Raw genomic sequence first — 27734 nt, 5'->3', positions numbered from 1 at the left:
ATGCTGATGTGTATTGGCAGCTCAGGCTGGTGGTGTAGTAGTTTGGGGGATATTTTCCGATAACACTATGGGTAACTTAGTGCCATTTGAGCAGTGTTGCATGAAAATTGTTGTTGACCACGTTCATCCCTGTATGACTATTTTCTGATGACTGCTTCCAGCTGTCACAGCCGAGGCCACACCAAACAGACTGACTCAGAGCAAAACTCACATGAAAGCACAAGATAACATGGTTTACTTTTAAGACTTTATAGCCAAGAGATCAAGAATATGAACTATAAACTAAGAACTGGTAGGGATAACCAGAAATGAGGACTATAACCTATGAATTAAGGTTTTCTAGATCAGCGGTCTCCAACCTTTTTTGCGCCACGGACCGGTTTATGCCCGACAATATTTTCACGGACCGGCCTTTAAGGTGTTGCGGATAAATACAACAAAATAAAACTAGTACCATCCATCCATCCATCTTCATCCGCTTTATCCGAGGCCGGGTCGCGGGGGCAGCAGCCTAAGCAAAGAGGCCCAGACCTCCCTCTCCCCAGCCACCTCATCCAGCTTATCCGGGGGAACACCAAGGCGTTCCCAGGCCAGCCGAGAGATATAATCTCTCCAGCGTGTCCTGGGTCTGCCCCGGGGCCTCCTCCCGGTGGGACATGCCTGGAACACCTCACCCAGGAGGCGCCCAGGGGGCATCCTTGTCAGATGCCCGAACCACCTCAGCTGGCTCCTTTCGAACTAGTACCAGTACCGAAAAAAAGAAAATTTATTCATAACACACGTGAAAAGACCCAGGAAAACCAAGTTAATGATAAAAATGATAACAAAATAAGGCTGAAAACCAATAAAAACCCTGAAAACTATACATTTCACACCTGAGCCTCAACTCTCGCGGCCCTGTACCAAACGACTCACGGACCGGTACCGGTCCGAGGCCCGGGGGTTGGGGACCGCTGTTCTAGATCTATGACATAAATGACAAACTATTACTAGAACTAAGCACAAACATGTTAAACATGAGGAACGTTAATTCATTTAGTAGACTTAGGTTCAAGGCTAGGGGGAAGGGCATCGGGAAATGCAACTGGGAGTCTCCGAACACTGCAAAGAAAAGAGGAGATTTAATGACGAAGCCCTGAAGTCCAGAAGAGGAGAATCAAAGTTGAGTCATCTCAGTCTTACAGCTGACGAAAGGGGAGAGGTCAAAAGGTCCGAATGAGCAGCCAGATTCCAGAGCGGGTAATCCGTAGGGCGCTGTGACGACGACTGGAGAGCAGCCAGGTGAGTAGAATAAACTGCAGATGCGAGAAACTGAACAGCCACGATTAAACCAGCAACAGGATGAGGGTGAGTATTGTTCGGGATTGAGCGCAGCAGTCGGCTGGAAGTCTACAGAGATAAACATAGCATCAGTGGCTTTCTGTGAAAAACACCTCTTTAGACTAAGACTGTGGTGACCATCAGTAACTATGGTTAGCTGAACACTTGGCGGCGAGTAGGGGTGAGCGGTGGTCTTAAATGCTGGCAGCAAAATTGCTCACAGGTGAGGAGGCGTGCCAGAGCACGGCGACTCCACCCAGAGGTGGAGGCAGCAAAACAGATAATTACGCCAGCACTCACCCAGACCATGACACCAGCAGAATAACACACCATGTCAGAAAGCTCAAATCATCTTGAACGGGTTTCTTGAACATGACAGTGTGCACTGTATTCATATGGCCTCTACACACAGCACCTTTGGGATGTGGTAGAACGGGAGATTTACGCGAGGGCTGTGCAGCCAACAAATCTTCACTAACTGTGTGATGCCGTCATGTTGATATGGAGCAAAATCTCTGAGGAATGTTTCCACATGTTGTTGAATGTGTGCCACAAAGAATTACGTTTCAAAGGGAACGACTTGCAGAGGGTATCGATAGTGGTGATCCAGTAAATGAGGGTCGTTACCTGACATAAATGTACAGTACCAGACACAGACAGGTACTGTTAGCCACTGTTAGACTAAAGGGTTCATCAGATCTGTGCATCAACAATCACTTATCTAAAGTAATAAATAGCACAGCTCACGCAATCTTAAACAAAACTTGTGACTTTTTTGAAAGTATGGAAACCACAAATCAGTTGTCTGTGCTGGTTTCCTTCCTCTTTATGGTATGAAATAAGCTTAATATTTGAATATCTGTATATTCCCAACATGAAATGGAAACTGTGCATGAAATCTTCAATACACTATAGGCTGGGTGGGGCAGTCTGAAACATGTACTCCCCCCATCCATGACACCATTTGTTAGAAGAGAATTAATTGCAATAAAATTATTATTTACAGTAGTGTTTGATGATCATTCAATCATTTAACAAATATATATATATATATATATATATATATATATATATATATATATATATATATATATATATGATAAACATCAGCAGATGTTTTGGAGGTCCAGCATCATGTTGCTCTTTATCGTCTGCTTTCACTTTATTGTGGTATATGTGGGGTCGGTTTAGTACAGGCATTAAAATTTGATTGGTCTCGGATTTTTATTTATTCTTTAAAGACATGCACTGTCACTTCTTGTTTGTCTTGCAGTCTGTTGTGTAAAGTTCTACTGCACTAACTGCACATAACACGGTCAAAATGCTGAGAAGGCAATAAAAATAAATGCATTTCACTGGTCTGGTGATCAGGCAGCTGCATTTTACCACTGCAACACTTATTTTCAGTTTCATTAATTATATAACTTCTTATTTCTTAATTTTCTTGTGCTGTTCAGCATATCAGAAACCAAGAATGGTCATGAAGCACAGAGAAAGCATAAAATCTGAAACATGGAACAGTTTAACCAACCAGGCTGGCGGCTAACACTGTGGTTTACTGAGGCTAGCTCTGTGGACACTAGCGGTTATTTTTACTCTTTCAATTTACAGACTTCCCCTAAACTGACTGACTGAGTTTTAGATTATAATTGGGCTTTGATGGGTTAAAGCAATGAAAGGGGCGTAACTAAAGATACTGAAACAAACCTGCCTGTGTATTATGTATACAGAAGATGGGCTGAAAAACAAGACACAGCTGGGAACGGGGCGCAAGTAAAAACAGTTACAGGCAAACAGTCACTTCTAATTCTAGAATAAGACACATTAGAAACCAAACCTTCAACCAAAAATAGAAACTACTGAAAGACAATTAACACAGACAATCTAACAGTAACCACAGTGACAGAGATAAAGAAGACAGAAGACATGGGACAAAGAGAAACCAGGAACCCATGACATGACACAACGACAGATCCACTCACCCAAACTACCTCAAACTGTGGATCTGGTCAGCAGTTGTCAAGATGCTGAAGGACAGATGGACACATGGATGGACAGGCTGTCTAAATCTTGTGGACAGAGCTAAGCAACCAAACAGCTGGAGCAACACTGATATGAGATATAAAGGATGCACAAATTATTATTTGCCATCTACTGAGAAACTTGACCCCGCTCCTTCACATCTGCCCAACTGTAAAATACCCACCTACAGTGCAGTCAGAGGTGTGTGGGTATGTGTGTTTATTAAATCTATTTAATGAATGAATACCACTGCATATTAAAATATGAAATATAAAAACATGTCCCCTCACTTACAAACAATTAAACCCATGAAAAAAATCCTTAAGCCCTTAAGAAATATTTATTAAAGTTTTTTTTTTCATTAAATAATATATATCAGTGCATTCCAGTCAGGTTATTATGAGAGTGAAAGCATTGGTAAATAAGTCACGTTCTTAAAAAATAAACGAAGCCACGGTAAATAAAAAATCTCTTTGAGTTGATAGATACATAAAACAGTCATCAGTGCATGGAGACGGAGCTATAATGCATTTGAATGATCGCATTAGAAAATGAAGGAAGCAAGAGTGTACATGTGGACATACACTGATCAGGAGAGTGAGTCATTCACAAACAGTGCATACAAACAAATCTGTGTTGAAACCACATTCATGCACAAATGTGAATACATTTAAAATGCTCTACACTATACATATCAAACAAATTAAAGCCTAGCTGTCATGGAAAATTTCTTCTTCATTCCCAGTTTTCCAAAAGACCATTAACCAAAAACGCTCAACACTCTTTAATAAATACAAACACATCCTTACAGACTCAATGGTAGATTTTCCTGACTGTGCTGTATAGTGCAGATGAATCTTCCACAGCCTGTTCACCTCTTAATCTGTAATGATAAAAATACTGAATTATGAAGATTTTATAATAAGAATCTCACAATATTATGAGCATTAATTAAGGAAAAAAAGTCATAGGAACAACAATCAAAGCAATAAACATTTTTCAACATTGTGGACAAATAAAGAGGCTCACCCTTGGGCTCCATTAATAAACTTGACAAGAGAGTATTCCACATCTCCCCCTCCCTCTTCCTCATCTTCTTCATTTTGTCCTTTGGGTTTAGTGGGCATAATGTTGGAGTAGAGAGGATCTTCTTGGCTCTTTGAGAAACTGACACTGGCGTAGCAAAGGTCGTCCTGCTGCTCTGCTGGTGGAGCTGAAGGGCCATCATGTTCTGGAGATGCACTTTTCTGAAGAAAAAATTTTCAGCAATAAGAATACTTAATACTCAAATGAATCCCACAGAAACAGGGTTGGACATCATAGGGTCCACCATGAGTGGACTGTATCTGTTTTTGGAGAGGTAAGTATCCCCAGCAAAAGATGGTGACGGCAAAAACTAAGTGAGTGAGAATGACCACCTGAAGGAAAATAACAGAAGGACACAGTGTTTTGGAAATGACAGTCTTCACTAGTGGGGATAGTTACAAAGCTTTCTTCGTTATGAATTAGCATACATGTTTTTATTGAAACTCTTGTAGACAACACAAAGTCCGAGATAGAAACGACAAGGAGCAGGTGCATCTAGTACAGGTAGAGCTGCTGTAAAAACCCACAGAATTCAGCAGCCAGCGCAACAAATTCTGGATCCTTGGCTTTTAGTTAGCAGTTAGCATTAGCAGCACATCCTGCGTCCGATGTGAAAGGACCTTTATGCTGCGCACTGTGGCTCACAGCAATGGTCCCGGGTCAGCCCTGACTTTGTGTTAAACTAATCCTAAAGTAATAATGGTATTTCTAACCACTGATATACCACAACTTTATCCTTTCAACAGCTGCTGAAAGTTAGGGGACCTAGCTTCTATCGATATTTACATAGAGATCCTCCAGCTTCAAACTGTATTACCCTTCAAGGACCTGCTGAACTGCAGATAGGTTTGGCTGTCGGAGGGGGCTTTTTAGTTCAAAAAAGCCCCCTCCGACAGCCAAACCTATCTGTTCTCTGATTTGATAGTTAAATTTGTGATTGACATGACATTGACCAATCAGATGAAAGGAATAAAAATAGGGTCAAAATTCGTACTTGTAACTTGCAGAGTTTCACATGTATTTTTTTGGCTAAGTCCACATAAAAATCTTTTTTACGCACACACAAATTCTTTTTACACATACAAATCCTGATTTACAAGTACAAAATATTTATGACCACACTTTGAGCCCATATCCATCCGTCCGCCCGTCCGTCCATCCATCCATCCATCTTCTTCTGCTTATCCAGGGTCAGCTCGAGAAGCCCAGACCTCCCTCTCCCCAGTCACCTTCTCCAGCTTATCCTGAGAAACACCAAGGCATTCCCAGGCCAGCAGAAAGATATAATTTCTCCAGTACATCCTGGGTCTGCCCCAGGGCCTCTTCCCGGTGGGACATGCCTAAAACACCTCACCCAAGAGGCACCAAGATTCATCCTTGTCAGATGCTCGAACCACCTCAACCGGTTCCTTTCTATATCGAGGAGCAGCACAGCTCCACTCTGAGCCCCTCCTGGATGGCCAAAGTTCTCACCCTATCATTGAGGGAAAGGTCAGCCACCCTTCGGAGGAAGCTCATTTCCAATTGCTTGTATCCACAATTGTGATCACTTGTGATCATATGTCAGGGAAGGATGTAGATCAATAGTAAACTTAGAACCAATCCTCAGTTGGGACAACTGTGTGCAGCCATAACCAGAGATACTCCTACAGTACAGCTCTTTCACATTAGTTTTGTATTTATCTTATGTGTGATGACCATTTAATCACCCTTTCTTCCTTACCTGTGCGATGCTGTTTGTCCTGTCTTTGGAGAAAATGACTTTTAAGGGCCTCGTTTTTCTATACAGAACAGAGAACGAACATTGAACAATGAGCATTGGAATTTCAGGAATCTTTGGATGACAAGAGTGAAGAACTAATTGTAGTTCATTTTAAAAACTGATCTGCTCACCTTATGAATATGACTGCAGAGAGGATTACGATAGCCAAAAAGAAAATAGTCATCGATGCAATTGCAGCTGATTTCACTAAACCTGGGAAACAAACTCTGGATTAGTAACTGGCTTACAGGATTTTGGGTCTATTAACCCTAGAACACTATCGCTGGGTGAAAATACATTTACATGATTTCTCACTCCTGCAGCTGTTTGCGTGTCGAGGAGCCTGTGCCATCACCAGGGAAGTCTCAAATGTCCCAGGAATGGGTGGACCAAAGACCAGCTTTCCAGAGTCATTATTTTGTTTTAGGAGTTTTATTTTTCATTTTGTTAGACATGGCACAGTTGAAAGTAAAAGAAGACCACTCTAATTTGTCATGTGTTGTCATATTTTGATATATTTGATTACTGTTCACTGGTTATATTATACCGGGTATAAATCACCCGGCATTAGTGATCGTGTTACTATTTATAGCGATAGTGTTCTAGGGTTAAGAATGAACATAAAGCATATCAGACCAAAACCTTCTAGTTTATGACTCATGGACTGTGGTTTTGCATCTAATTCCTGCTAAAGTGGCTTTTATTCTGACAGCTGGTACGTTGTCGAGTAGGAGGAAGGATAGCTCCACAGTGGGTGGCATCAACTGTCAACCATGGAGGAGGACGTGTGATGGTCTGGGGCTGTTTTGCTGGATCCAGGATCGGTGACTTGTACAGAGTCGCCCTGAACCAAAACGCCTACGACAGCATTCTGCTTATCCATGCAATACCCTCTAGTATGTGCCTAGTTGGTCAGGGGTTCATCCTACAGAAAGATAATGACCCAAAATGTAGTCCAAGCTATTCCAGAACTACCTCAAGAAAAAAGAACAAGGTCGTAAGCTTGAAACCATGAAGTGGCCAGCACAGTCCTCAGACCTAAACCCCATCGAGCTAGTTTGGGATGAACTGGACAGAAGAGTGAAAGCAAAGCAACCTACAGGTGCTGCATGTTTATGTGAATTTCTGCAACAGATATGGTAAGAACTCTCTGAACAATGTTTGATTTCTATTGCAGAAAGAATGCCACAGGCGTGTTCAGCTGTTATATTTGCTAAACATGGCTTAGGTTTAAAATACATTTTGGAAAGACTGGGATGATCTAAAAACTTTTGACTGGTAGTCTACATTTTTCTATTTTTTGCAAAGTATTATATTTGGGTAATGCTGTATCTATTTATTCCTGATCTGATCTTATTTTCTCAATGTCAAAGTACTATAGGCACTGTCATCTATTTTGCGTGATTACAACTTCAACAAAAAAGAGAGAAATGGGGAGTTAGCCATCTGTAACATCTTTGAACTGGTAAATGTTGTTTTACATTAATAAAGTAAGAACAATATAACTAGTATTTTTGGAACTGCCTAGCAAAGACAATGATGTTTAACTGTCTAGTTGATGAATCACGCACACACTTAGATCCTAGTGTAATATTTCTACATGTATCAATGTTCAGGTCAATTTTTATTTATTTATTTCTGAAATGATGAAATGATGCAGAGATAAATGGGCAAATTTATAAATTTAGTCACTTACTTGCTGTAACAATCAGCTGTAAGGTGGAGTTATGATGTCCTCTTGTGTTCTGTGCAACACAGTAATAACTCCCAATGTGTTCGGGTCTGAAGTCAGTGATGGTGAAGTTCTGGCCTGATGCTTTTGCTGAGTCTTCATTCTCCTTGTACCAGGTGTAACTAGCTGCTGGGTTAGCATCACTGCTACAGGTCAGAGTCACTGAACTGCCCTCCACTATCTCAGCAGAGGGACTCACTGACACAGAGGGAAGCCTCGGAGGATCTGCAGCATATTGGAGACCAGTCGTCAATATTTGAAAGCCTTGTTTTGTTTAGGTTAATCAGTATTTATTTATTTTTTGACATTTTTAGAAACCCAATAATGCAGAGTCAGAATATATAGATTACATAAAACACATGGTTGTAAACTCTTTGCATGTACAGTACATTCAGAAAAGTGTTCACCACGCTTAACTTCCAGTTCCACATTTTTGTAATGTTACAGCCTTAAAGTTCTACACACAATACACCATAATGACAAAGTGAAAACATTTGCTAACCATTTAGAATAAGGCTGTAATATGACGAAATATGGAACAAGTAAAGCACGGAAAATACTTTCTGGATGTACTGTAATGCCAGTCTTAATCCAGTTTATCCTGTTCACACAGGGGCACAGTGACAGACTATAAATGGTGAGCATTAAAGCACACTAACAGAGAAAGAGACAAACATTCATATTGACCGCTACTGCCAGATTAGAATTACTGATTAACCTCATATGCATGTCCTTGGACTGTGGGAGGAAGCCAGAGCACCAGGAGAGAACCCACACAGGGAGAACATGTAAACTCCACACAGCTGGCAAGAAGATTCAATCCCAGAACCTTATCATACCTATAATTATAGTTTAGCATGTTTGCATCATAGATAGTATAAAAGACGGGCATGACGTGAAAAAGGAGGGAGGAGAGTCCGACTATAAAACCATTTACTTACTGCAAAGACTCAATCACAAGTCATTTGTCAGTTAGCATATAATTTTGAAAAAAGTATGACCAAAAATTCTGGTCTTTTTTTTAAGCCTCATCTAGTGCTAGTGAGTACTTAATAGCGCAATTATTTGCAACCAGACATGTTTTCTGAGCTGTTCACTGAAATACTTACACTCAACATCTATGTATAGAGTTACGGACTGTGCTGGTCCATACAGATTCTCAGCTTTGCACGAGTAGTTCCCGCTGTGCTCAGAGCTGATGGAGGAGAAATGGTACCTTCCCACTGGTCCATGAAGCAATAATTTGTTCTCCTTGTACCAGGTGTAATTAGCTGCTGGGTTAGCATCACTGCTGCAGGTCAGAGTGACTGAACTGCCCTCCACTATCTCAGCAGAGGGACTCACTGACACAGAGGCAAGCTTTGGAGCATCTGGAGGAGAAATAGAAAATATACTAAAAAACATGTATTCCTGTTCCTGTTTGACCTAAAATTTGTGACATATTAAACCTTTTCTATAACTGAATACTGATAAAGGTTTTAGACCTGCAGCATTTACTCTGACTCTATGACTGTATCGGGGTTTGTAAAGTGTGGCCTTGTTTGGTTGTAAAAAAAAATTGCTGTTAAAACTATTAATTATGCAAAGATAACTGTCTTCACTCACATTTCACATTGATAGAGATGACTTCAGATGGTCTTTGACCCAGCTCATTCTTAGCGGTACAATTATACTCTCCAGAGTCAGAAGACTGGATGGATCTGAAGATGAGCTCTTGTTTTGTACTGATTGTTTTTTTGTCCTTGTACCAGGTGTAATTAGCTGCTGGGTTAGCATCACTGCTGCAGGTCAGATTCACAGAGCTACCCTCCACTATCTCATGAGAGTTATTCAGCACCAGTACTGAAGCAAATTTTGGAGCATCTAGGAGAGAGAATATAAAGATTGATTAGATTTGATTAGATTTTAACAAACACAATAAATAAAGCAATTTAATTATCAGTCATTTTCTGAATCTGTTATCTTCAGCATATAAACGTGTTTTGTATAGATCAATTGAGTTTCTCAGTCTTACCACTCTCACAATTCACAGGACAGACTTTACATCTGCAACTAACCCTCTGTGTAGTCAGAGCACTGCTGCTTATCTCTTGTTCAAAATTGCCACACAGGTACGAGTACCGCAATGCTCATTACATTGGTAACGGTATCTTCTGAATTAATTAAGCATGCCTTCCAAAAACAAATTTAATGATGATATGATAAGGCTATAATTCAGGTTGGCTGGATTAGGCACAAAAATGATTTTCTCAGCTTTTAGAATTGATTGTTTCTGTCATGGCTGTGTGCAGGCAGGCAGAGAGGAAGGACCCAAAATGCAGGACTCACTGACGCAAAGGTAAACTCAAACAGCTTTATTGCAGCTTGCAGACTGAACAGAAGACTAACTATACTGAGGAAAAAATAAACTAACAGGCAGGCAAAACAGGTAACGGAACACACAGCGTAAACTGAGGGTAAGCAGACATTAACAACGCAACAAAGAGTGTGTGTTCTGTTACCGGCAAACACAGGGCTTATATACACTGGGGAGTAATCAGGGAATGGGAAACAGGAGGGAGACACAGCTGGGAGAAATTAGACTAACGAGACAGGGGAGAAGTAAAACTGAACATTATGACATCAGACTGGGACTATCAATATATAACAGGAAACACAGAACAATTTACAAAGACACAGACCTGACACTGAGGCAGACTGAAAGAATATAACACAGGGAACCCAAAGACGACAGAGACTAAAAGAAGAATTAACATCAAACTAAACTTATAACCAGAACCAAACTGAAACCTAGAATAATAATAAGCAAAAAAGCATATCTTGAGAATCATAACATTACGGAGCCCCGCAAGGGACATGGGAGAAAAAAAAATTAAGACGGACTTTTGCGAGATCTCGCAAAACAAACTCGGGATCTCGCAAAAGTGAAAACATTTCGGAGACCGCCTGCTCGAAGCCGACCGGGAGTTCGAAGCACGATGTGCCGGGAGAGCGGTGTTCCCCCCGGCTGTAGTAGGTCTCAACCTCCCGTTAGCTTCGAGATGGTGGGTGTCAGACATCTCCAAAAACGTCAGAGCACTTTTGCAAATATGTGATGTCTTGTAAACCGAGCAGATATTTGACGTTTAAACAGCTACATTCACACCTCAAAATATCTTAAAAGTTTATTTTGTGACCCAGAAAGAGTAATAGTACAACTAAGTAGCTGCCGCCATTGTTGGAATTCAACTTTTGCAAAACTTTTGCGAGATCCCGAGTTAGTTTTGCGAGATCTCGCAAAAGTTCATCGTAATTTTTTTTCTCCCATGTCCCTTGCAGGGCTAGATTATGATTTAGAACATAAATATAATCTAGAACAGGGGTCTGCAACCCTAGGCACGCGTGCCACAGTTGGCACGCGAAGGGTTAACTGATGGCACGACCATAGCTGGACTGGCCATCGGGCATTTGCTGGGTGGCCAGATTATTTTTTTAAATTTTTTATTGTAACGGTATAAACAATGAAAGGTGGTGGATTGGCCAGATGCTGGCCGGTGTGTAAAAAATAACTCAGTTGTTTGGTGGTGGCTGTGGTGGAGCTTCCACAGATTCAGTAACATTAGCAAGTGGTGGAAGCCAACAGGTGGATGAGGGAAAGGGGAGGCAGGAGGAGGAGAGACCCAAGGTGGCCGCTGGTCCGAGTTTGAACTGAACTTCAGGTAAGAAGTTATGACCTGCAGTCTGTCTGGGTCAGATATAAACCAAGTTTAGGTGGAGTTTATTTTCGTTGTGCTGACTTTCTACAGTCAGTTACAATAACTCGTACTGCATACTAGCTAGCATGATGGATTTTCTATACAGCTGGGTGGGTGCTATGATGTTACTGATAGTGAACTTTATTTTATTTATAAGGTTAGTTAGTAGAGTTGCCAACTGTCCCGTAAAAAGACGGAATTCTCCCGCATTCAGAGACAATATTTGTGTTTCGTGTTGAGCTGAGAAGGGATGCAGTTTGTGTGGTTTTTTTTACATTCTAGCTGAAGTATGGGACAAAGCTGGAGTTATTCTGTGTCGTGACGCTGCACAGCTGCCTCATTCTTTCCCCCTCCCTCACCTGTTGCTACTTTAATCATGAAACTGATCAATGATCAGCTGATCGGCTTTTCTCTCTTGTTTGTTTATCGCCACTTTGCGCCAGAAAGAAGAAACCGCCGGATGTCGCACTAAACAACAGCAGCACATTTAAGCTTGATCAGCTGTTGTTAGAATTTATTTAATATTACTTTCTAGTGGGCAGCACGGTGGCAAGGTGGTTAGCACTGTTGCCGCACAGCAAGAAGGTCCTGAGTTCAATTCCACCATCAGGCCGGGGTCTTTCTGTGTGGAGTTTGCATGTTCTCCCCGTGTTTGCGTGGGTTCTCTCCGGTACTCCGGCTTCCTCCCACCGTCCAAAGACATGCAGCTTGTGGGGATAGGTTAACTGGATAATCCAAATTGCCGCTAGGTGTGAATGTGCGAGTGAATGTGAGTGCGAATGGTTGTCTGTCCCTTTGTGTTAGCCCTGCGACAGACTGGCGATCTGTCCAGGGTGTACCCCGCCTCTTGCCCTATGACAGCTGGGATAGGCTCCAGCGCCCCCCGCGACCCTGAAAAGGATAAGCGGAAGCGAATGGATGGATGGATGGATTACTTTCTAGTATCAGCTGATGTTTGCTGGAGCCACAGCTGTAAAAGCTGCTGGTCATGATATCGGTTTGGATATGTGGCGAGAGGGAAACATGAAATCAGGAGATGTCCTTACTGAATCATCAGAGATGAACAGGTGATGGAGAAACAGGTTTACCTTTTAGGTGACATGAATGAGTTGAAGGGAAGTTATGAACTGTTTCTGAGAAATAACACCAGGATCTGTTTCTAAGTAGCTGACAGCTGGTAACTGTGCAGGGGCGGGTCTAGCAAAGTTTTGCCAGGGGGGGCAGGTAGGGCATTAACAGGGAAAGGGGGGCACAAAGATGTACTTTCTTATTCTCATTTAAAATGTCTGGCTGTTATTAAATAATTATCTGAATCTTACAACCAAAGGTGTTATCTGATGTAAAATGTATAGAAATCATACATATACCAACAAGACAGTGTACATCACTGTCACAACAGCGTTTGTTTTCATTCAAAGGCTTTATGGCTTTAATACCTGGTGGGCAGGTCTTTAGTCAAAATGCCCGCGCTGATTTTTTGTCCCAGTCCAGCCCTGGGCACGACACCCAGGGAATTAATCTGAGAAGGTGCATCAAAAAATAAATGGCCGCACCTCGGTGCACACTGCAAATTGGGACTTTCAGGTGTATGGACCAATGTTTTATTTTCTGATCAAACCAGAGATCTTTAATGAGCAGCTGGATTTGTCTCGCATTAACTGGCTGAGTTAATACCAGTTAATGTGACATCGAAGCAGCTGGAATCCACAGCTGTGTGTGTTCATGGAGCTGCATTTTCACCTGCTGGACATCACTACCTGACAAGTTTAACTGTCTTCAGAACATTGCAGAGGCCTTATTGACAGTACTTGGCTCTAAATATCTGTGTGAGCAGATTTTCTCTCACATGAAGAGTGTCCTCAGGTAGCCATCTGAATGGGCACTCAGAGACCTGTGTCTCTGAGTGGGAGACCAGAGATCACATTAACATGTGTGTCTTTGTATTAACAGACATGCTATATTGGCTTAGTTTATTTTTCTTATCATCGTTGTGAGGAGACCATAAATAACATTTGTATTTTCTGTTGTACAGTTCATTTGCTGTTATGGATAAAAAGTGTCTTTTTTTTGTTTCAAAATAGCTGATAACTATTCGCTGATAGCTGCCAACATCTGCAAACAAATATAATTCTAGAAAGTGGTTCTATATATTGTGTAACTGTTCATATAGCGCGTTATTCAATTTATTGCTAATGCAATCATATGGCACACTGACTTCTGAGGAAATTTTAAATGGCACTCGTCATCAGAAAGGTTGCCGACCCCTGGTCTAGAAAAACATCAAAATATAAGAAACAGAAAATGCTGGGTCAAAATGACCCAGAACTGTGACAGTTTGGTTTGAAATGGGTAATTAGTTCAAGTTTAGTTAACTCTTATTTATCACACGTTTAACATTGATATCCATATTGTGACTGCAGAATCATCATGTTCCTGAATTATGAAGAAAAAAAAAGTCACATGAAATAGACCTGGCAGTGAGAGAACGATGAACGATCTTTCCAAACTTCCAAAGGAAGAGCTCCTTGTTTCCTTACATGAAGCAGATTTCCTGCTCAAAAATCGTTCGGCGTACGGCCGTCTTTCATTAGAGTATATGATATCTTCACTATGCAGTAGCCTACAGCTGGGCAGTGAAAGGAGCTGATATATCCTGTCCTCTGATCACGAACACACACAAAACTGAATGAAGGTTTCAATTTTGTGAACCTGACTCGAACTATCGTCACTTTGAAGTTATTTATAATCTGTCAGAATGATAAAAGTCTGTGACTGAATCATGAAGTGAACTCACACACTGGTGGAGAGTGGTAATCCTCATATCCTGTGAAAGCACAGGAGATGTTGTCTCCAGGATAAAAGCAGTCTGTATAAGTAGAAGTTTGCTGTTTTGTGTTTTTCTGTCCGTTCTTGAACCAGATGAAAGAAAGACGACCAGCTGGACTGCAGCTGCTTTCACACTTCAGCTCTGCCTCAGTCTGACACTCATGGACTGGTATTATTCTGCTCACCTTCACCTGCAGAGCTGTGTGAAATTAAAGTATTCACATTGTTAAATAGTCAAACCACAAAGACACCAACAAGTAAATAATTAACAACACAAGATTCAGTTTGTAAAATTCAACTGAATGAAATTATGAGTCACTGTGTGTTGATCAGTACCTGTGACAGTCAGAGTTGTTCCAGGTAAACTACTCTTCCATTCAAAGTCTTGTGTTTTGAATTTGAAGTGATACTCGGCTGAATCACTCTCTGTCAGGTCTCTGATTCTCAGAGTGGAGAGTCCTCTCTCTCTTTCAGTCACCTCAGCACGATCTTTATACTGGGAGTCTTCTGTGAGATCCTCAGATCCACGACCAGAACGGAACCAGGACTTTGATTGGATTGAACTTTCATAACTGTTGTAAGTACATGAAATGTCCACTGATGAGCCTTTGAATGCACAGATTTTTCTTTTACTGTAATTCACTTTGTTGCACCGTTGACCCTGTGTACCTGAAAAATTACAATTAAAACATTTTAAAACAAATTTAATGACAGAACATGACATTAATTATTACCCAGATAAGAAGTTTTAATTCACGTAAAACCTCAAAGTGAACTCACAAACTAACGAAGAGTGAAAATCCTCAAATCCTTTTAAAGCACATGAGTAGCTGTTTTTATTGTCATATGACCTTTGATATGGGTAGCTGTTTGAAGTGTCACGTGACACGTCATAAGAAGAAGAGCTGGCTCCATTCACTTGTTGTCCATTTTTGTACCAGACATAAGATGAAACATAATGATTACAGCTGGTGACACAATCCAACTGTAGTCCATTGAACCCTCTGACCTGAACATCTTGACCAGTGGACAAGAAACAATAAATAAGATGTCAGTCACTCTCACACTGAGGGAGTCATAATAGGGAATTCAGTTCTGAGTAGATGAATTCGTGAAAATGATCATTCTCTCAAAGTGTAAACATGAAATCCCTCAAAAGTTAAAAGTGAAAGTGCAGTATATGTATATATATATATATATATATATATATATATATATGCAGATAAAGTATAAAGTTGTTCCTGATTAAATATCCATCAGTGTGTGTTGATCAGTACCTGTGACAGTCAGAGTTGTTCCAGGTAAACTACTCCCCCATTCAAAGCTTTGTGTTTTGAATTTGAAGTGATACTTGGCTGAATCACTCTCTGTCAGGTCTCTGATTCTCAGAGTGGAGCGTCCTCTCTCTGTTTCAGTCACCTGAACACGACCTGCATGCTGGGAGTCTTCTCTGAGGTCCTCAGATCCACGACCAGAACGGAACCAGGATGTTGACTGGATTGAACTTTCATAACTGTTGTAAGTAGAAGAAATGTCCACTGATGATCCTTTGAATGCACAGATTCTTCTGTTGCTGTAATTCACTCTGTTGCATGAATCATCTCGGACACCTGAAACATAAAATGATTTTGAAGTCAGATTTAGAAAGTAGTTACTGTGAGTTTGACTGTTTTTATTCAGATGTATGTAGTGACTCTACAAGATGATTTTATGTTACTGAAATAAACTCACACACTGAAGGAGAGGAGAAATCTTCATGACCTGTTACAGCACAGGAGTAGCTATCTGAAGGATTCAGATTGTCTGTATACCAGTACTGGTTTCTTCTAGAAATCTTGTGTCCATTTTTGTACCAGATGTAGGAGGGATGATAACAACTACTCTGACAAGTCAGTGTTGCCCAGTTGGAATATGATGTGTCCACGTGTACCCGAAGAGCTGATTATGTCAAGAAATAATATCAGAGGAGAAATTTTAACATCCATTATCCATACGCAAACACACACAGTTATGTTCATAACAAGGTTTGACTGATGTGTAATTAAAAATGTTACCTGTGACAGTCAGAGTGACTCCAGGTAAACCAGTAAAATTTTTCTGGTTTGTTTCAAACCTGAACTTGTACACAGCTGAGTCGCTCTCTCTCAGGTCTCTGATTGTCAGAGTGCAGCTCTTCCAGTGAGAACTGTACGACACTCGACCTGCATACGCTGGGTCTGTTTTCAGATCTTCAGGATTATAATTGTTCCCTTTAGTGAACCAAACTCTTTTTAACACATTTACTCTTGAAGGGTGTTTGAAGGAGCAGCCTATGTCCACTGTTGATCCTTTTACAGCACAGATCTGAGTAGAAGTGTAAGTCACTGCATAATCATTCTGACTCTGTACCACTGTAACACAGAACACATCAGAAACTAGATTAATGACAACAACAAACATATTGTTTCAGTAAAAGTTCTGAGAACCTTTCCTCAGAATAAGCAGCACAGATTTATTGTTCCTGAGATTTTTTATCATGCATATGGTATTAAGTATTTAGGAAGGTATTTTTGTTTTTGTTGTTCTTGTTGTTTACATATGCGAGATCATGTCCATTCAGAAGTCTTCATCCAGTCAATTTCTGAGTGAGTTAATGATGTGATTTTTCTTTGAAAACAAGTCTTTGCAGGCTGTGAGAATGAGTCAAAACAGTAAGTACATCCATCCATTCGCTGGCAGGGGGCTGCAGCCTATACCAGCTGTCTTAGGGCAAGAGGCAGGGTACACCCTGGACAGGTCGCAGGTCTGTTGCAGGACTAACACATAGACAGAGATAACCATTCACTCACATTCTCCCGCATTCACCCTATGGGCAATTTAGTGTTTCCAATTAACCTATCCCCACTAACTGCATGTCTTTGGACTGTGGAAGGAAGCCAGAGTACCCGGAGAGAACCCACGCAAACACGGGGAGAACATGCAAACTCCACACAGAAAGACCCCGGCCTGACGGTGGAATTAAACTCAAAACAGTAAATCAGTAAATCAAAAACAAGATAATAATAATGGTATCTGTGGGTTTGTTATTACAAATATAACAATTTGCATAATACATCCATTACAGAAATATGACAAAATGTTGTCAAATGTTGTCTATGTAAAATAAATTGCAGTGGCATGAAAGGGCCATTATATAGTGTAGTAAATTATTCAGGTGACATACAAATTTCGCTGTGTGCCTAGAATTTATCTCACAATATAATTTACAAAACATGTTTAGGAACCAGGAACTATGTGTTTGTGCAAAAAACAAAGAAAAGAAAAGAAAAGAAAAGAAAAGAAAAGAAAAGAAAAGAAAAGAAAAGAAAAGAAAAGAAAAGAAAAGAAAAGAAAAGAAAAGAAAAGAAAAGAAAAGAAAATGGCTGGGAATTCACTTTCTGTTTATCTGTTAGTTTCTGTTAAGAAACTTCAACCCAAGTTAAAGCAGCCTGAAAATTGTATTTGTCCATTAAATGCAGTGGAGACAATAAATAAAAAAAACTTTTCTACAATCTGTATTCAGTTGCAGTATTGGAAATGCAAACCTTTAACAGCTATGTGCTGCAGATGGTGTGGTGTAAAAACCAATCAAAAACAGTTCAGTTGTGATCTACCTCAAGACTGACTTACTATTACAGAATTACCTGGCAGCGAGAGAAGGAAGAGAACCAATCCAGTTGCTGCTGCAGTTGAACTCATGGCTGCTCCTCTCGTCTCATAAATCCCATCAGCAGGTAGATCACACAACATGTAACATGTTGTAAACCAGCCACAATTTCTGCCAGTGTTGAAGATGCTGTCTCTCTGTGGTTGGAAAATGTAACAGAGTTATCTGGCTGTCTTCCTTCCTCTGTACATGCTTAACATGCATGAACAGACTTTAAACCTGTAAACCCCCGCGCTTAAATAAAGAAGTGATTCTCTCACAACACTTTGCATGCAGCTTTATGTTCTTAAAATATCACCTTAAGAAAAAAAGGACTGCCTCTGATACAACTGCTGAGGACAATAGAAAACATTTTAACATGAGTCTTTTTTGAAAACTTCAGGCCTGACTTTATTAATGATCATTTTGAAAACTGGGCCATGAATAGATGTTTCATGTTTCATGGGTTCAAGTTCAGTTTAAATCTCTCTAGAGCTTTTTTTTTGTCCAGAAGGAAGATAATAACTGCTGAGTGGAATCCTAACAGTTCAGTAGTAGGACGGCTAAAAAGTATGCTAGGTATAGCTAATATACTGATAGAGTTTTAAATGACTAAAAAATGTTCTTTGGCAAGCTAGGCTAACCCTTAAAACAAGTTTAAGTAGGGATGTTTTGTTACCCCCACTTCTGTGTGTAGTGTGGCTGGTAAAAGTGAGGGTAAACAATACCCTGATGCAAAAAGGAAACAAAACAGAAAGAATCACTAAGTGCCCAGCAAAGTTAAAATTGATGCAGCAAAGCTGATGGGAAATTGGGGATTGCATAAACTAGAGACTAGACTCAGACAATATTTAAGGATCTTCTGCCAGCTCTGTCACAGCCCCACAGCCATGTGCCTTGCTTTCTGCCTTGAATTCTTAGTTATTATAATCAAGAGTGAGTTATGTGTTGTTATCTTGTTATTTCTCTGTAGGAAGTTTAGATTAAGATGCCACGTCAATACTTGCCATCTCACATATTGATGTGCAGTTTAAATATTGATGTGGTGGGAAAGAAGGTTTGCTGTGTCTCACAAGCATGCACAAGGTTACAGGAGACAGGCAGCAGCACCCTGACTGCCAAGTTTCAGGATGAAATCCCTGGACCCAGTGTCATTACCCTACACTGCTGCAGTGTGTTACTTTAGTGCAAAGTCTTTATAAAATCAAGGAGACTGTGGTAGAAGATGATTGTTTTCTAAAGCTCTAGCAATGTTTTGAATCCAACAAGTCCAACAAATGCAGTGCCTCCAAAAAGCTGTTAAATGACTCTTCTAAAAGATTCAGTATCCAGCAAAGGAGTAAATAATGCAGTGGGGTTTTGAGTTCTTAATCACACAAAAGTTATATTCAAAACCTTTGTTATGAATCCTGATTCTGTTTAAACTGCTACCTCGGTTAGCGGACTGCACGGTTAAGATGCAACCACAACATCTAAAATCGCTCAACAGTTCTCTTTTGCCACAAAGATTACATAAACCTTTTCACCAGGGGCAAACCAGAGCACAGGATCAGAAAATGAAACCAGCAGATACAGAACATTGCAGCTCAAACCAGCCCCTGAATACTGTGGTTAATAAAAAAGTGGTAACTGGTGTGGCAGCTGGAGCCTGTTAACACGAGGGCTTCACTTGCAGGTGGAGCAACCACAAAGCCAGCCAGACTCGCCACCTGAGAGAGAAAGAGGAAAACAAAATACATGCCTGACAGTCAACAGGACCAAAAGGATCAGTGGGTGTGTGTGGGTGTTCCTGTGCTCCGTGCAGGTCTGAGAGCCACATCAGTGTTCTTCTTCAAAACTGTGTTCGTACCTCTCATCAGTTAAGAACCTGCTCGATGACGGACTTATGATCTGCAAAGGGCACTGGGACCTCCTGATGAAATCCACAGCGTGTGTAGATTAGTTTATTAACAGGTGACACATAACAGAAAAGACTAAGTCAGGTATGTGCTGACTCAGCAAGGACTCTATAAAGAAAAGTGAAACACAATACCGGAGAGTTTTCCTTTAAATTTTCACCTGGTGCCTGTGAACTGTTCATTCTTTTAAATGCTTTGGATTCAGTTTAACTCAGTTCAAGTTTATTTAGAAAGCACCAAATCAAAGGTCCCCTCAATGACCTTTGTACTGTAAGGTAAAGACTCTTAAGTAATAAGGATCACAGTGGGCTCATTACTAAGGCATTACAGCTGTCACTGCTTATTTTCTAACATTACACAGAGCAACATGTGTATCAAGACAGATACACATCAGTACAGCCTCTGCACTCATTAGATGTAACTAATACTTGCCTGAAATCTAAGATTAATCTTCACACCAAGGATTTCTTCTGATCTTGAAAATGTTATTTTTACAGTTCAGTTCAGTGACTGTGAGCTAAACACACACACACACACACAAATGCGCTCACTCTCCTTTGCTGAAGTGTGTGAGTGTCCTCTTGTGTTCATAACGATGTCCTGCAGTGTTGCAGATATATTTCAGCCAGAAATGATCACCTACACAGCTCTGGTTTCTTCCTCTGCCACCGATGAAAGACAGCATGGATGTGCTGTAGGTGTCATTATGTGTATTTAATATGAAGCCATCATTTAGCAGTCTCAAAGGATTAATTACTAATGAAGCTGCTCGTGACCATTATCATTTACACGTGTCATTGTCCACCCGAGATTTACTTATTCTTTTAATGACTCTGATTCTGACTGAAATGAAAATGAATACATTATACAGATATGAATACAGCTGATTTTATTTGGACCTTTCACAAAACACTGTTATGGTAAAAATGGCCTGTATTTGTATAGCGAAAAGCTGCTCAGATGACAGTGTCATCAAATGAAAGTAGCTCAGGATGCAGAGCGGGTCATCTACATCAGAAGGTTGGTGGTTTGGTGCCTGGCTGCTCTCAGTCTGCATGCCAAATATCCTTACACTTCCTTCAGAGTATAAATGTGTATGAATAGAAGGCACTTACGCTTTGAAAAAAAAGTGCTTGTCTGAACAAATGTGAACGAAGCAAATTGTATGAAGCATTTTGAGTGCTCTGATAGAGTAGAAAAGTGCGCTATAATAACCAGTCTATTTACTATTTAGCAAGGACAGCAACCACAAAAAACAGGAAGATGTAGCATGTTCATAAACAGGGATTATACTGGCAAAGGACGAGTTGATTCCTAAACTAAAAGCTGGAAGAGAAAGTGGAGATGTGTCTTTTTGAAACTGAAAAAGAAGCAGAGTGCTTTGGGTTGATAAGAACATGCTTGTATAGCCGGCAGCCAAGAAAATACAATAAAATTAGGAAAAATGTCACCAAACTAAATCAAAAGTAAAAGACGGCTGTAGAGCCAAGCAGAACAAAGCCATAAAACAGAATGTCAACAACCTACATTAGTGGAAGGGAAGCTTTAACACAAAGTCCAATGAAATTGCAGGTTCGGTTTGCAGGGTGAGGTGCATTAATTAAGAAAGCAATAAAATAGCTTATACATTTTGTACACGGAAGTAAAAACAATTTAGTAACAAGTCTGACAGAATACCAAGAACCTGACAGAGAGGAGGAAAACTGAACGATCCACTCATGGTGCTGATAAACCCATAGCTGCTCCTTTCATCTCTATTCAAACCCATCTGCAGGCACACTCTGCCCCGGGCAAACTCAATTAGCTAACATATAGAGCACTTGTTCAGGAGGATGTGGTCTCGGACAACACAAACAAACGAAAACCCACTTCTGTTTAGATTGTGGTTGGTAGACTCCTCAACAATAAATCAAATAGCTCACAATGGGATTGCTTTCTTCTGCCTCACATTACTGAAAAATAAGAGTTTAATACGCATGAACACACATAATGAGAGCGTCTGTATCTCTGTCTTCTGTTTTAATAACACAGAGCGAAGATCAAACCATCACTCCCAAACCCGAGAATTTCTCTGAAGAACAAATGCAAGCAGCTGGAAACTAAAACAACAAACAGTAAGGGAAAATAAAAGGTCTCATATATCAGTTTTTATTGTTTTATGCAAATATTTATACATTTTATATGCAAAATCTAATTTTACTGATATGAAAATAACTTCTTTTTAAAATCTGTCCCAGTGTCGGACTAAAGTGTTTCCAACATGGTTCAACCAAACATTTGGACCATAAATCTCTGCGACATGCGTCTGTACACAAACCAGGAGCTCCTGTTTCTGAAATCCAAGTGAAGCCTTGAAAAATACATTTCCACTGAGGACTGTCTCTGCTACAAGATTTTCTTTAAAATGGATTTATTCTTCCCCGGATCAGGGTCTGCATAACATCCTTCATTATTTCAGAGTCACATCTTCTGACTTTGGTTATCACATGTGATCCATGTCTCAGGTTTCTTCACAAACATTCAGTTGTCAGTGTTCCCAAGTGGACTTTGATGTGCCTTGCGGGCAGGAGCTGAAAAGATAAGGGACATCATGGTTGCCAAGACTTCTTGTCTCGACCTTGCTGGTCTGGTATGTGTTTGAAGCGGCACTTGTCGCCATAGAAACAGCCTGTGGTCCGCCAGTAAAAGCACTCATCTCCATTTAAAGGTGCCCGCCATCGGGACCTGTGTGGACAGAAGCAGAGGAGATCCGATAAGAGATCAATAAGAAAAGTAACATCTCTCAGCTACTACTGAAAACTATTCTACGGTGATTTTGTTTGTGTCACACTGTAAGGGACCCTCCCTCTGGAAAGCCCACAGATACACATTGAGTCGCTCTGTACCCAGAGGCAGCTGAACTTGGCTGAGTTCCTGCAGTGTTGGAGGCCAAGCTGCTGCTGCTTCTTTGCATGGAGGACACAGTCCTGTGGATCCAGCGATCTGGGTACCTCATCACCAGCTTGTTGCCCCCGAGCTCCACCCCCTGGACAGAAGGACACAGTGCAGTTAAACTTTTTTAAGACAAATTTTCATGACAATATTCAGTTTTTTGACACTCAGAAGTATCAATCAGCGTAACGAGACACAGACAGTCCCAATGATGAAGACGGTTTCTAGGCCCGTCACACACCTGCAGCTTGTCCAGGGCTTTGGCAGCCATGTTGGCGTTCTTGAAGTTGACAAAGGCACAGAAGCGTTCATGAAGAACTCTGATGCTTTCAATCTCACCGAAGCTGAACACACACAGAAAAGGTTAATACTATTAATAAACTATCACTGCTGGAAACTCTTTAAAGCTTTAATGTCTTCATAGACACACACAGACACACACACACACACACACACACACACACACAGTCTTTACATTTTGAAGAGATCACAGAGGTCCTTCTCTGTAACTTCCTGTGTAACGTTTCCAACCCACAGAGAGCGACAGTTTCTGAAAGACAGGAGGAAAAAACAGAGAAGCGAAGGAAACGAGTGTGGCGACCACACAGAAGGGAAAGTGTGGTTATTGTTCAGTGTTAACAGATGACAAAGATGCAGAACTATTTTCTCACTTGTATCTACATGTCTCTTTCTATGAAGGAAATAAAAGAAACTTGTTGTGTTTCATTCCATTCAAATCACAACAAAGATTTCCCTGAAAGGTGCTCTGGGTTTCTGAATGTGTGATAGATGGGTGAGGTAATAACCTACCCACTCTGGTCCTGCTGAGAAAAGAGCTTCAGAGCTACGAGAGAGAAAAACGAAATACTTTGTCACAAAACGATTTAAACAAACAAACTCCTTAAACTTGCTTAAATTTTGGTTTTATTACAAAATACTGTCATTATGCAACAGTGCTGCCTCATGGTGGACAAAGGTGACATTGCAGGCAGTTCTTACTTCTGGCTTCAAATTGGTTGACGACTGCCTGAACAGTGGTGAACTTTTGTAGAAGCTCTTTGCTCTGCGCCTCATCGAAACCCATCTCCTGCAAAAACAAAGTTAAAAATCATTTATGTCAGACAATAGAAACATTTTACTGTCATCACTTGGAAAGCAACATCAGCTCGAGTTTTGTATTGTATTGTATTGTATCTTTATTTGTTTCAGACATATAAAACAAAAAACAATATATACACACTACATATATTTTCATTTACAGATACGAATATATATGTAGATATACACACACACACGTATGTGTTCAGATAAACAAAAAATATATAATGAAATAAAACAAAATCGTCTGACATAATGTAACAATGTTTGGTCTGAAAAGGAGTAGGAAGAAGTATGAACATACTTATTAATTCCTACCCCTGCTCAACATCTTATTGATCCCACATAATTCGCCTAATTCCCATCATCACATACTCCACACGATACACGAGGAGAACCTATATAAACTTGGCTACCGTGATTGATATAATTTGGATATAATTTGATATTTTTATACATACAATGGGTGATCATCTTTATCGGTATCATATTCTTCCAAAATCAGTTTTCGAAGTATTTTCATGAACTTACTAATTCCTGAGCATTGCTGTAGATCTATAGTAAAACTATTCCACAGTTTTACCCCATAAATAGTGACACAAAAGGTTTTAACCTTTGACCGTGCTTTAAGAATCCTTAGATTCAATTTCCCCCTCAATTCATAGTCTCCTTCTCTGTCATAGAACATCCTCGGTATATTTCCTGGTAACATATTGTATCTGGCCTTGTACATAATTTTTGCAGTTTTATATTTTATAAGATCCATAAACTTCAGTATTTTTAATTTCAAAAACATGATGTTAGTATGGTCTCTAAATCCTGCTTTATTAATCATCCTGATTGCTTTTTTTTTAATTTTACATATTGGTTGAAGTGCAAGTTTTATATGTGTTTCCCCAAATTTCCACACAGTATTCCAAATATGGCAATATAAGTGAACAATAAAGTACCCGGAGTGATTTGGAAGGCAAAAAATGTTTAGCTTTACTTAGTACGGAGATGCTTCTTGACAGTTTGGCTTGTATATGCTTTATGTGAGGTTTCCAGCAGATTTTGTTATCTATTATCACACCCAGAAAATTTGTATCCGAAACTTGCTCTATTTCAACATTGTTTACTAATAATTTTGCTCCTGCATCTTTTTTACAATTTCCGAATAACATAAATGTAGTTTTTTCCAAATTTAATGATAGCTTATTTCTATCAAACCATGTTTTCAGTTTAATCATTTCTTGTGTGACAATTTCCAAAAGCTGCTGTAAGTTCTCTCCAGTACAAAAAATATTTGTATCATCTGCAAATAGAATAAACTGTAGTATATCTGATGTTCTGCATATATCATTGATATAGAGGATAAACAGCTTTGGTCCCAATACTGACCCCTGCGGAACTCCACAAACAATGTCCATACACTCTGATTGATGTTCCCCAATTTTCACAAATTGCTGCCTGTCTCTCAAATAACTCTTTACCCATTCTAACACCACTCCTCTAATGCCGTAGTACTCCAGTTTATCAAGTAATATGTCATGATTAATTGTGTCAAAAGCTTTTTTTAGGTCAATGAATACACTAACTATACATTGTCTTTTATCTATATTGTTGGTGATATTTTCGATCAGTTCCATTAATGCCAATGATGTTGATCTATTTGATCTGAAACCATACTGACTATCCATTATTATTTTGTGTTTATCTATAAATTTGTCAAGTCTATTACTAAAGACTTTTTCCAGTATTTTTGAAAACTGAGAAAGTAGAGAGACAGGCCTATAATTTGTGAATTGGTGTCTGTCACCATTTTTAAACAGTGGTGTTACTTTAGCTGTTTTCATTTGTGTCGGGAATGTACCAGTTTGTAAGGACAAATTGCAAATGTGTGTTAAGGGTTTGGAAATGCCCTCTATCACTCTCTTAACGATTTCCATATCAATGTCGTCAGAGTCTGTAGAGTTTTTTGTTTGTGATTTCCCAACAATATCAATGATTTCCATTTCTTCCACCACCGTTAAGAACATTGAATGAGGATTGCGGTCAATGAGTCTAGTTTCTTTCTCTACAGAATCTGTTATATCAGGAATTGTTTCAGCCAAGTCTGGCCCAACACTTACAAAGAATTTATTGAACTCATTTACCACATCTCTCATATTAGTAATATTTCTATCATTATTTGCGAAATACGAAGGATAGTCTGCCTGCCCCGAGCCCTTTTTGATGATGGTATTTAATGTTTTCCAGATCCCTTTAATATTATTTTTATTCATAATCAGTAATTTTTCATAGTATTCCTTTTTACGTGACCTTAAAATACTCGTTAATTTATTTTTATATTTCTTGTATTTATTTTCAGCTTCTGTACTTCTGTTCAATATAAATTCTCCGTATAAGGTATTTTTCTTCTTACATGCATTTTGCAATCCTTTTGTAATCCATGGGCACTCTGCATATTTTTGTTTTTTACTATATTTCTTTACTGGGCAATGACTATTATATAACAGTTTAAATTTTCCTAAAAAAATCTCATAAGCTTTATCAATATTTTTTTCCTTATACAGCATCTCCCATTCTTGCTTGAGTAAATCACTTTTGAATGCGTTTATTGACTCTTCTGTTCTCACTCGTTTGTATTTTATTGTGTTTTGCTGTTTAACCTTCCTGTAATTGCTGTTATACACTATAAAAACAGGTAGATGATCACTGATGTCATTAATTAGGAGACCACTTATGGTTCTATTTTCTATTTCATTAGTAAATATATTGTCTATTAGGGTTGCCGACTGTGCTGTAATCCTGCTGGGCTTAGTGATCACTGGAAAAAGTCCCAAGCTATACATTGTATTAATAAATTCCTCTGTCACTCTCTGCTTGTTTGGATTTAGTAGATCTATGTTAAAATCCCCACAAATGAACATGACTTTTTGATTTGTCCTAATGACAGTTTGATTTAATAAACACAGAATTGACTTTTTATTGCTCATTTTCAGCAAAAAAGAATTCTTACAGAATATTGGCTTATAACAATAATAAGCTTTTATCTATTTTCTAAGTCATCTAAGTTCAATGTCTAATCTCACATTCGATGAAATTCAAACGTAAACTACAACAGATACACATCTAAAACTGTGTGAATAAATGAAGGAATCTGGTGGAGTTTAAGGAAATGTACAGCTGAGTTGAGCTTTTTCTCTCAGTCGTGTCCCATCGTCCTGTTGGACACCAGCAGTAAACAGCTCACTTTGGTTTGTCTGCATTTCTAAGCACCAACAGTAACTGGTGTTCCCAAGAATTTAGGATGTTTTATACTTTTTTAAAGAATGTGAAATGTTTTTGTAAATTTAAGTTTTTAAAATATCTTCCAGGCAGCTGTTATACCCCAGAACCCTGAAGTCACTCGTGACGTTCCTCACCATGAGCTGAAGGACCCGACAGTTAAAGAGTTTTTTGGATGCTTCCTTACAATTCTGATCCAACTCCAGCACCTTCTCCAGGGCCTTCTCTGCTTCACTGTACCGCTGTCATTTACACAGACACGCAACAGCAGTTAGTGAAAGAAGGAGTGGAGGAAATAAAACGATAGAGTGTTGTAGCATCTTTTATGCAGAAACATATAAAAATAAAGACACAGTTGCTTGGCATTGAAATGTATTATTTGTTATATAGA

General features: G+C 39.6%; 2 protein-coding genes across 5 annotated transcripts in view; both read right to left on the bottom strand.

The window, feature by feature from the left end:
* Positions 1–919: 919 nt before the first annotated feature.
* LOC113024694 (B-cell receptor CD22-like) lies at positions 920–18339 on the bottom strand. Of its 3 annotated transcripts, XR_003272697.1 has the most exons (16): positions 18145–18339; positions 16537–16872; positions 16214–16420; positions 15760–16092; positions 15263–15499; positions 14819–15151; positions 14451–14681; positions 9528–9785; positions 9032–9292; positions 7887–8147; positions 6322–6403; positions 6152–6209; positions 4372–4589; positions 4152–4225; positions 1183–1389; positions 920–1101 (listed from the first exon to the last, which is right to left on the bottom strand). XR_003272697.1 is itself a non-coding variant. In XM_026171967.1 (15 exons), the coding sequence occupies exons 1-14, from the start codon at positions 18248–18250 to the stop codon at positions 4156–4158; spliced, it is 2991 nt and encodes a 996-aa protein (XP_026027752.1). In that variant the 5' UTR covers positions 18251–18339; the 3' UTR covers positions 920–1389; positions 4152–4155. The 3 variants fall into 3 exon arrangements, 2 of the variants coding, with proteins under 2 accessions (XP_026027752.1, XP_026027751.1); XM_026171967.1 differs by having other exon boundaries at positions 920–1389; XM_026171966.1 differs by lacking the exons at positions 920–1101; positions 1183–1389 and having other exon boundaries at positions 3615–4225.
* A 3159-nt stretch (positions 18340–21498) lies between these two features.
* Positions 21499–27734, bottom strand: part of LOC113024691 (hsp70-Hsp90 organizing protein 3-like) — a 30903-nt gene continuing 24667 nt past the window's right edge. For both annotated transcript variants that reach the window (XM_026171963.1, XM_026171964.1), the window contains 7 exons: positions 27481–27585; positions 23975–24062; positions 23786–23819; positions 23451–23525; positions 23217–23319; positions 22930–23069; positions 21499–22768 (listed from right to left, as the gene is read on the bottom strand). In XM_026171963.1, the coding sequence (XP_026027748.1) occupies positions 22633–22768; positions 22930–23069; positions 23217–23319; positions 23451–23525; positions 23786–23819; positions 23975–24062; positions 27481–27585 (681 nt within the window). In that variant the 3' untranslated portion in view covers positions 21499–22632. The remainder of the gene's footprint in view (positions 22769–22929; positions 23070–23216; positions 23320–23450; positions 23526–23785; positions 23820–23974; positions 24063–27480; positions 27586–27734) is intronic.

The sequence above is a fragment of the Astatotilapia calliptera genome, chromosome 6, assembly GCF_900246225.1.
Source record: "Astatotilapia calliptera chromosome 6, fAstCal1.2, whole genome shotgun sequence".
NCBI lineage: Eukaryota > Metazoa > Chordata > Actinopteri > Cichliformes > Cichlidae > Astatotilapia > Astatotilapia calliptera.
Note: the sequence above shows the minus strand (reverse complement) of the source record. Positions and strands in the feature narration are given on the sequence as shown.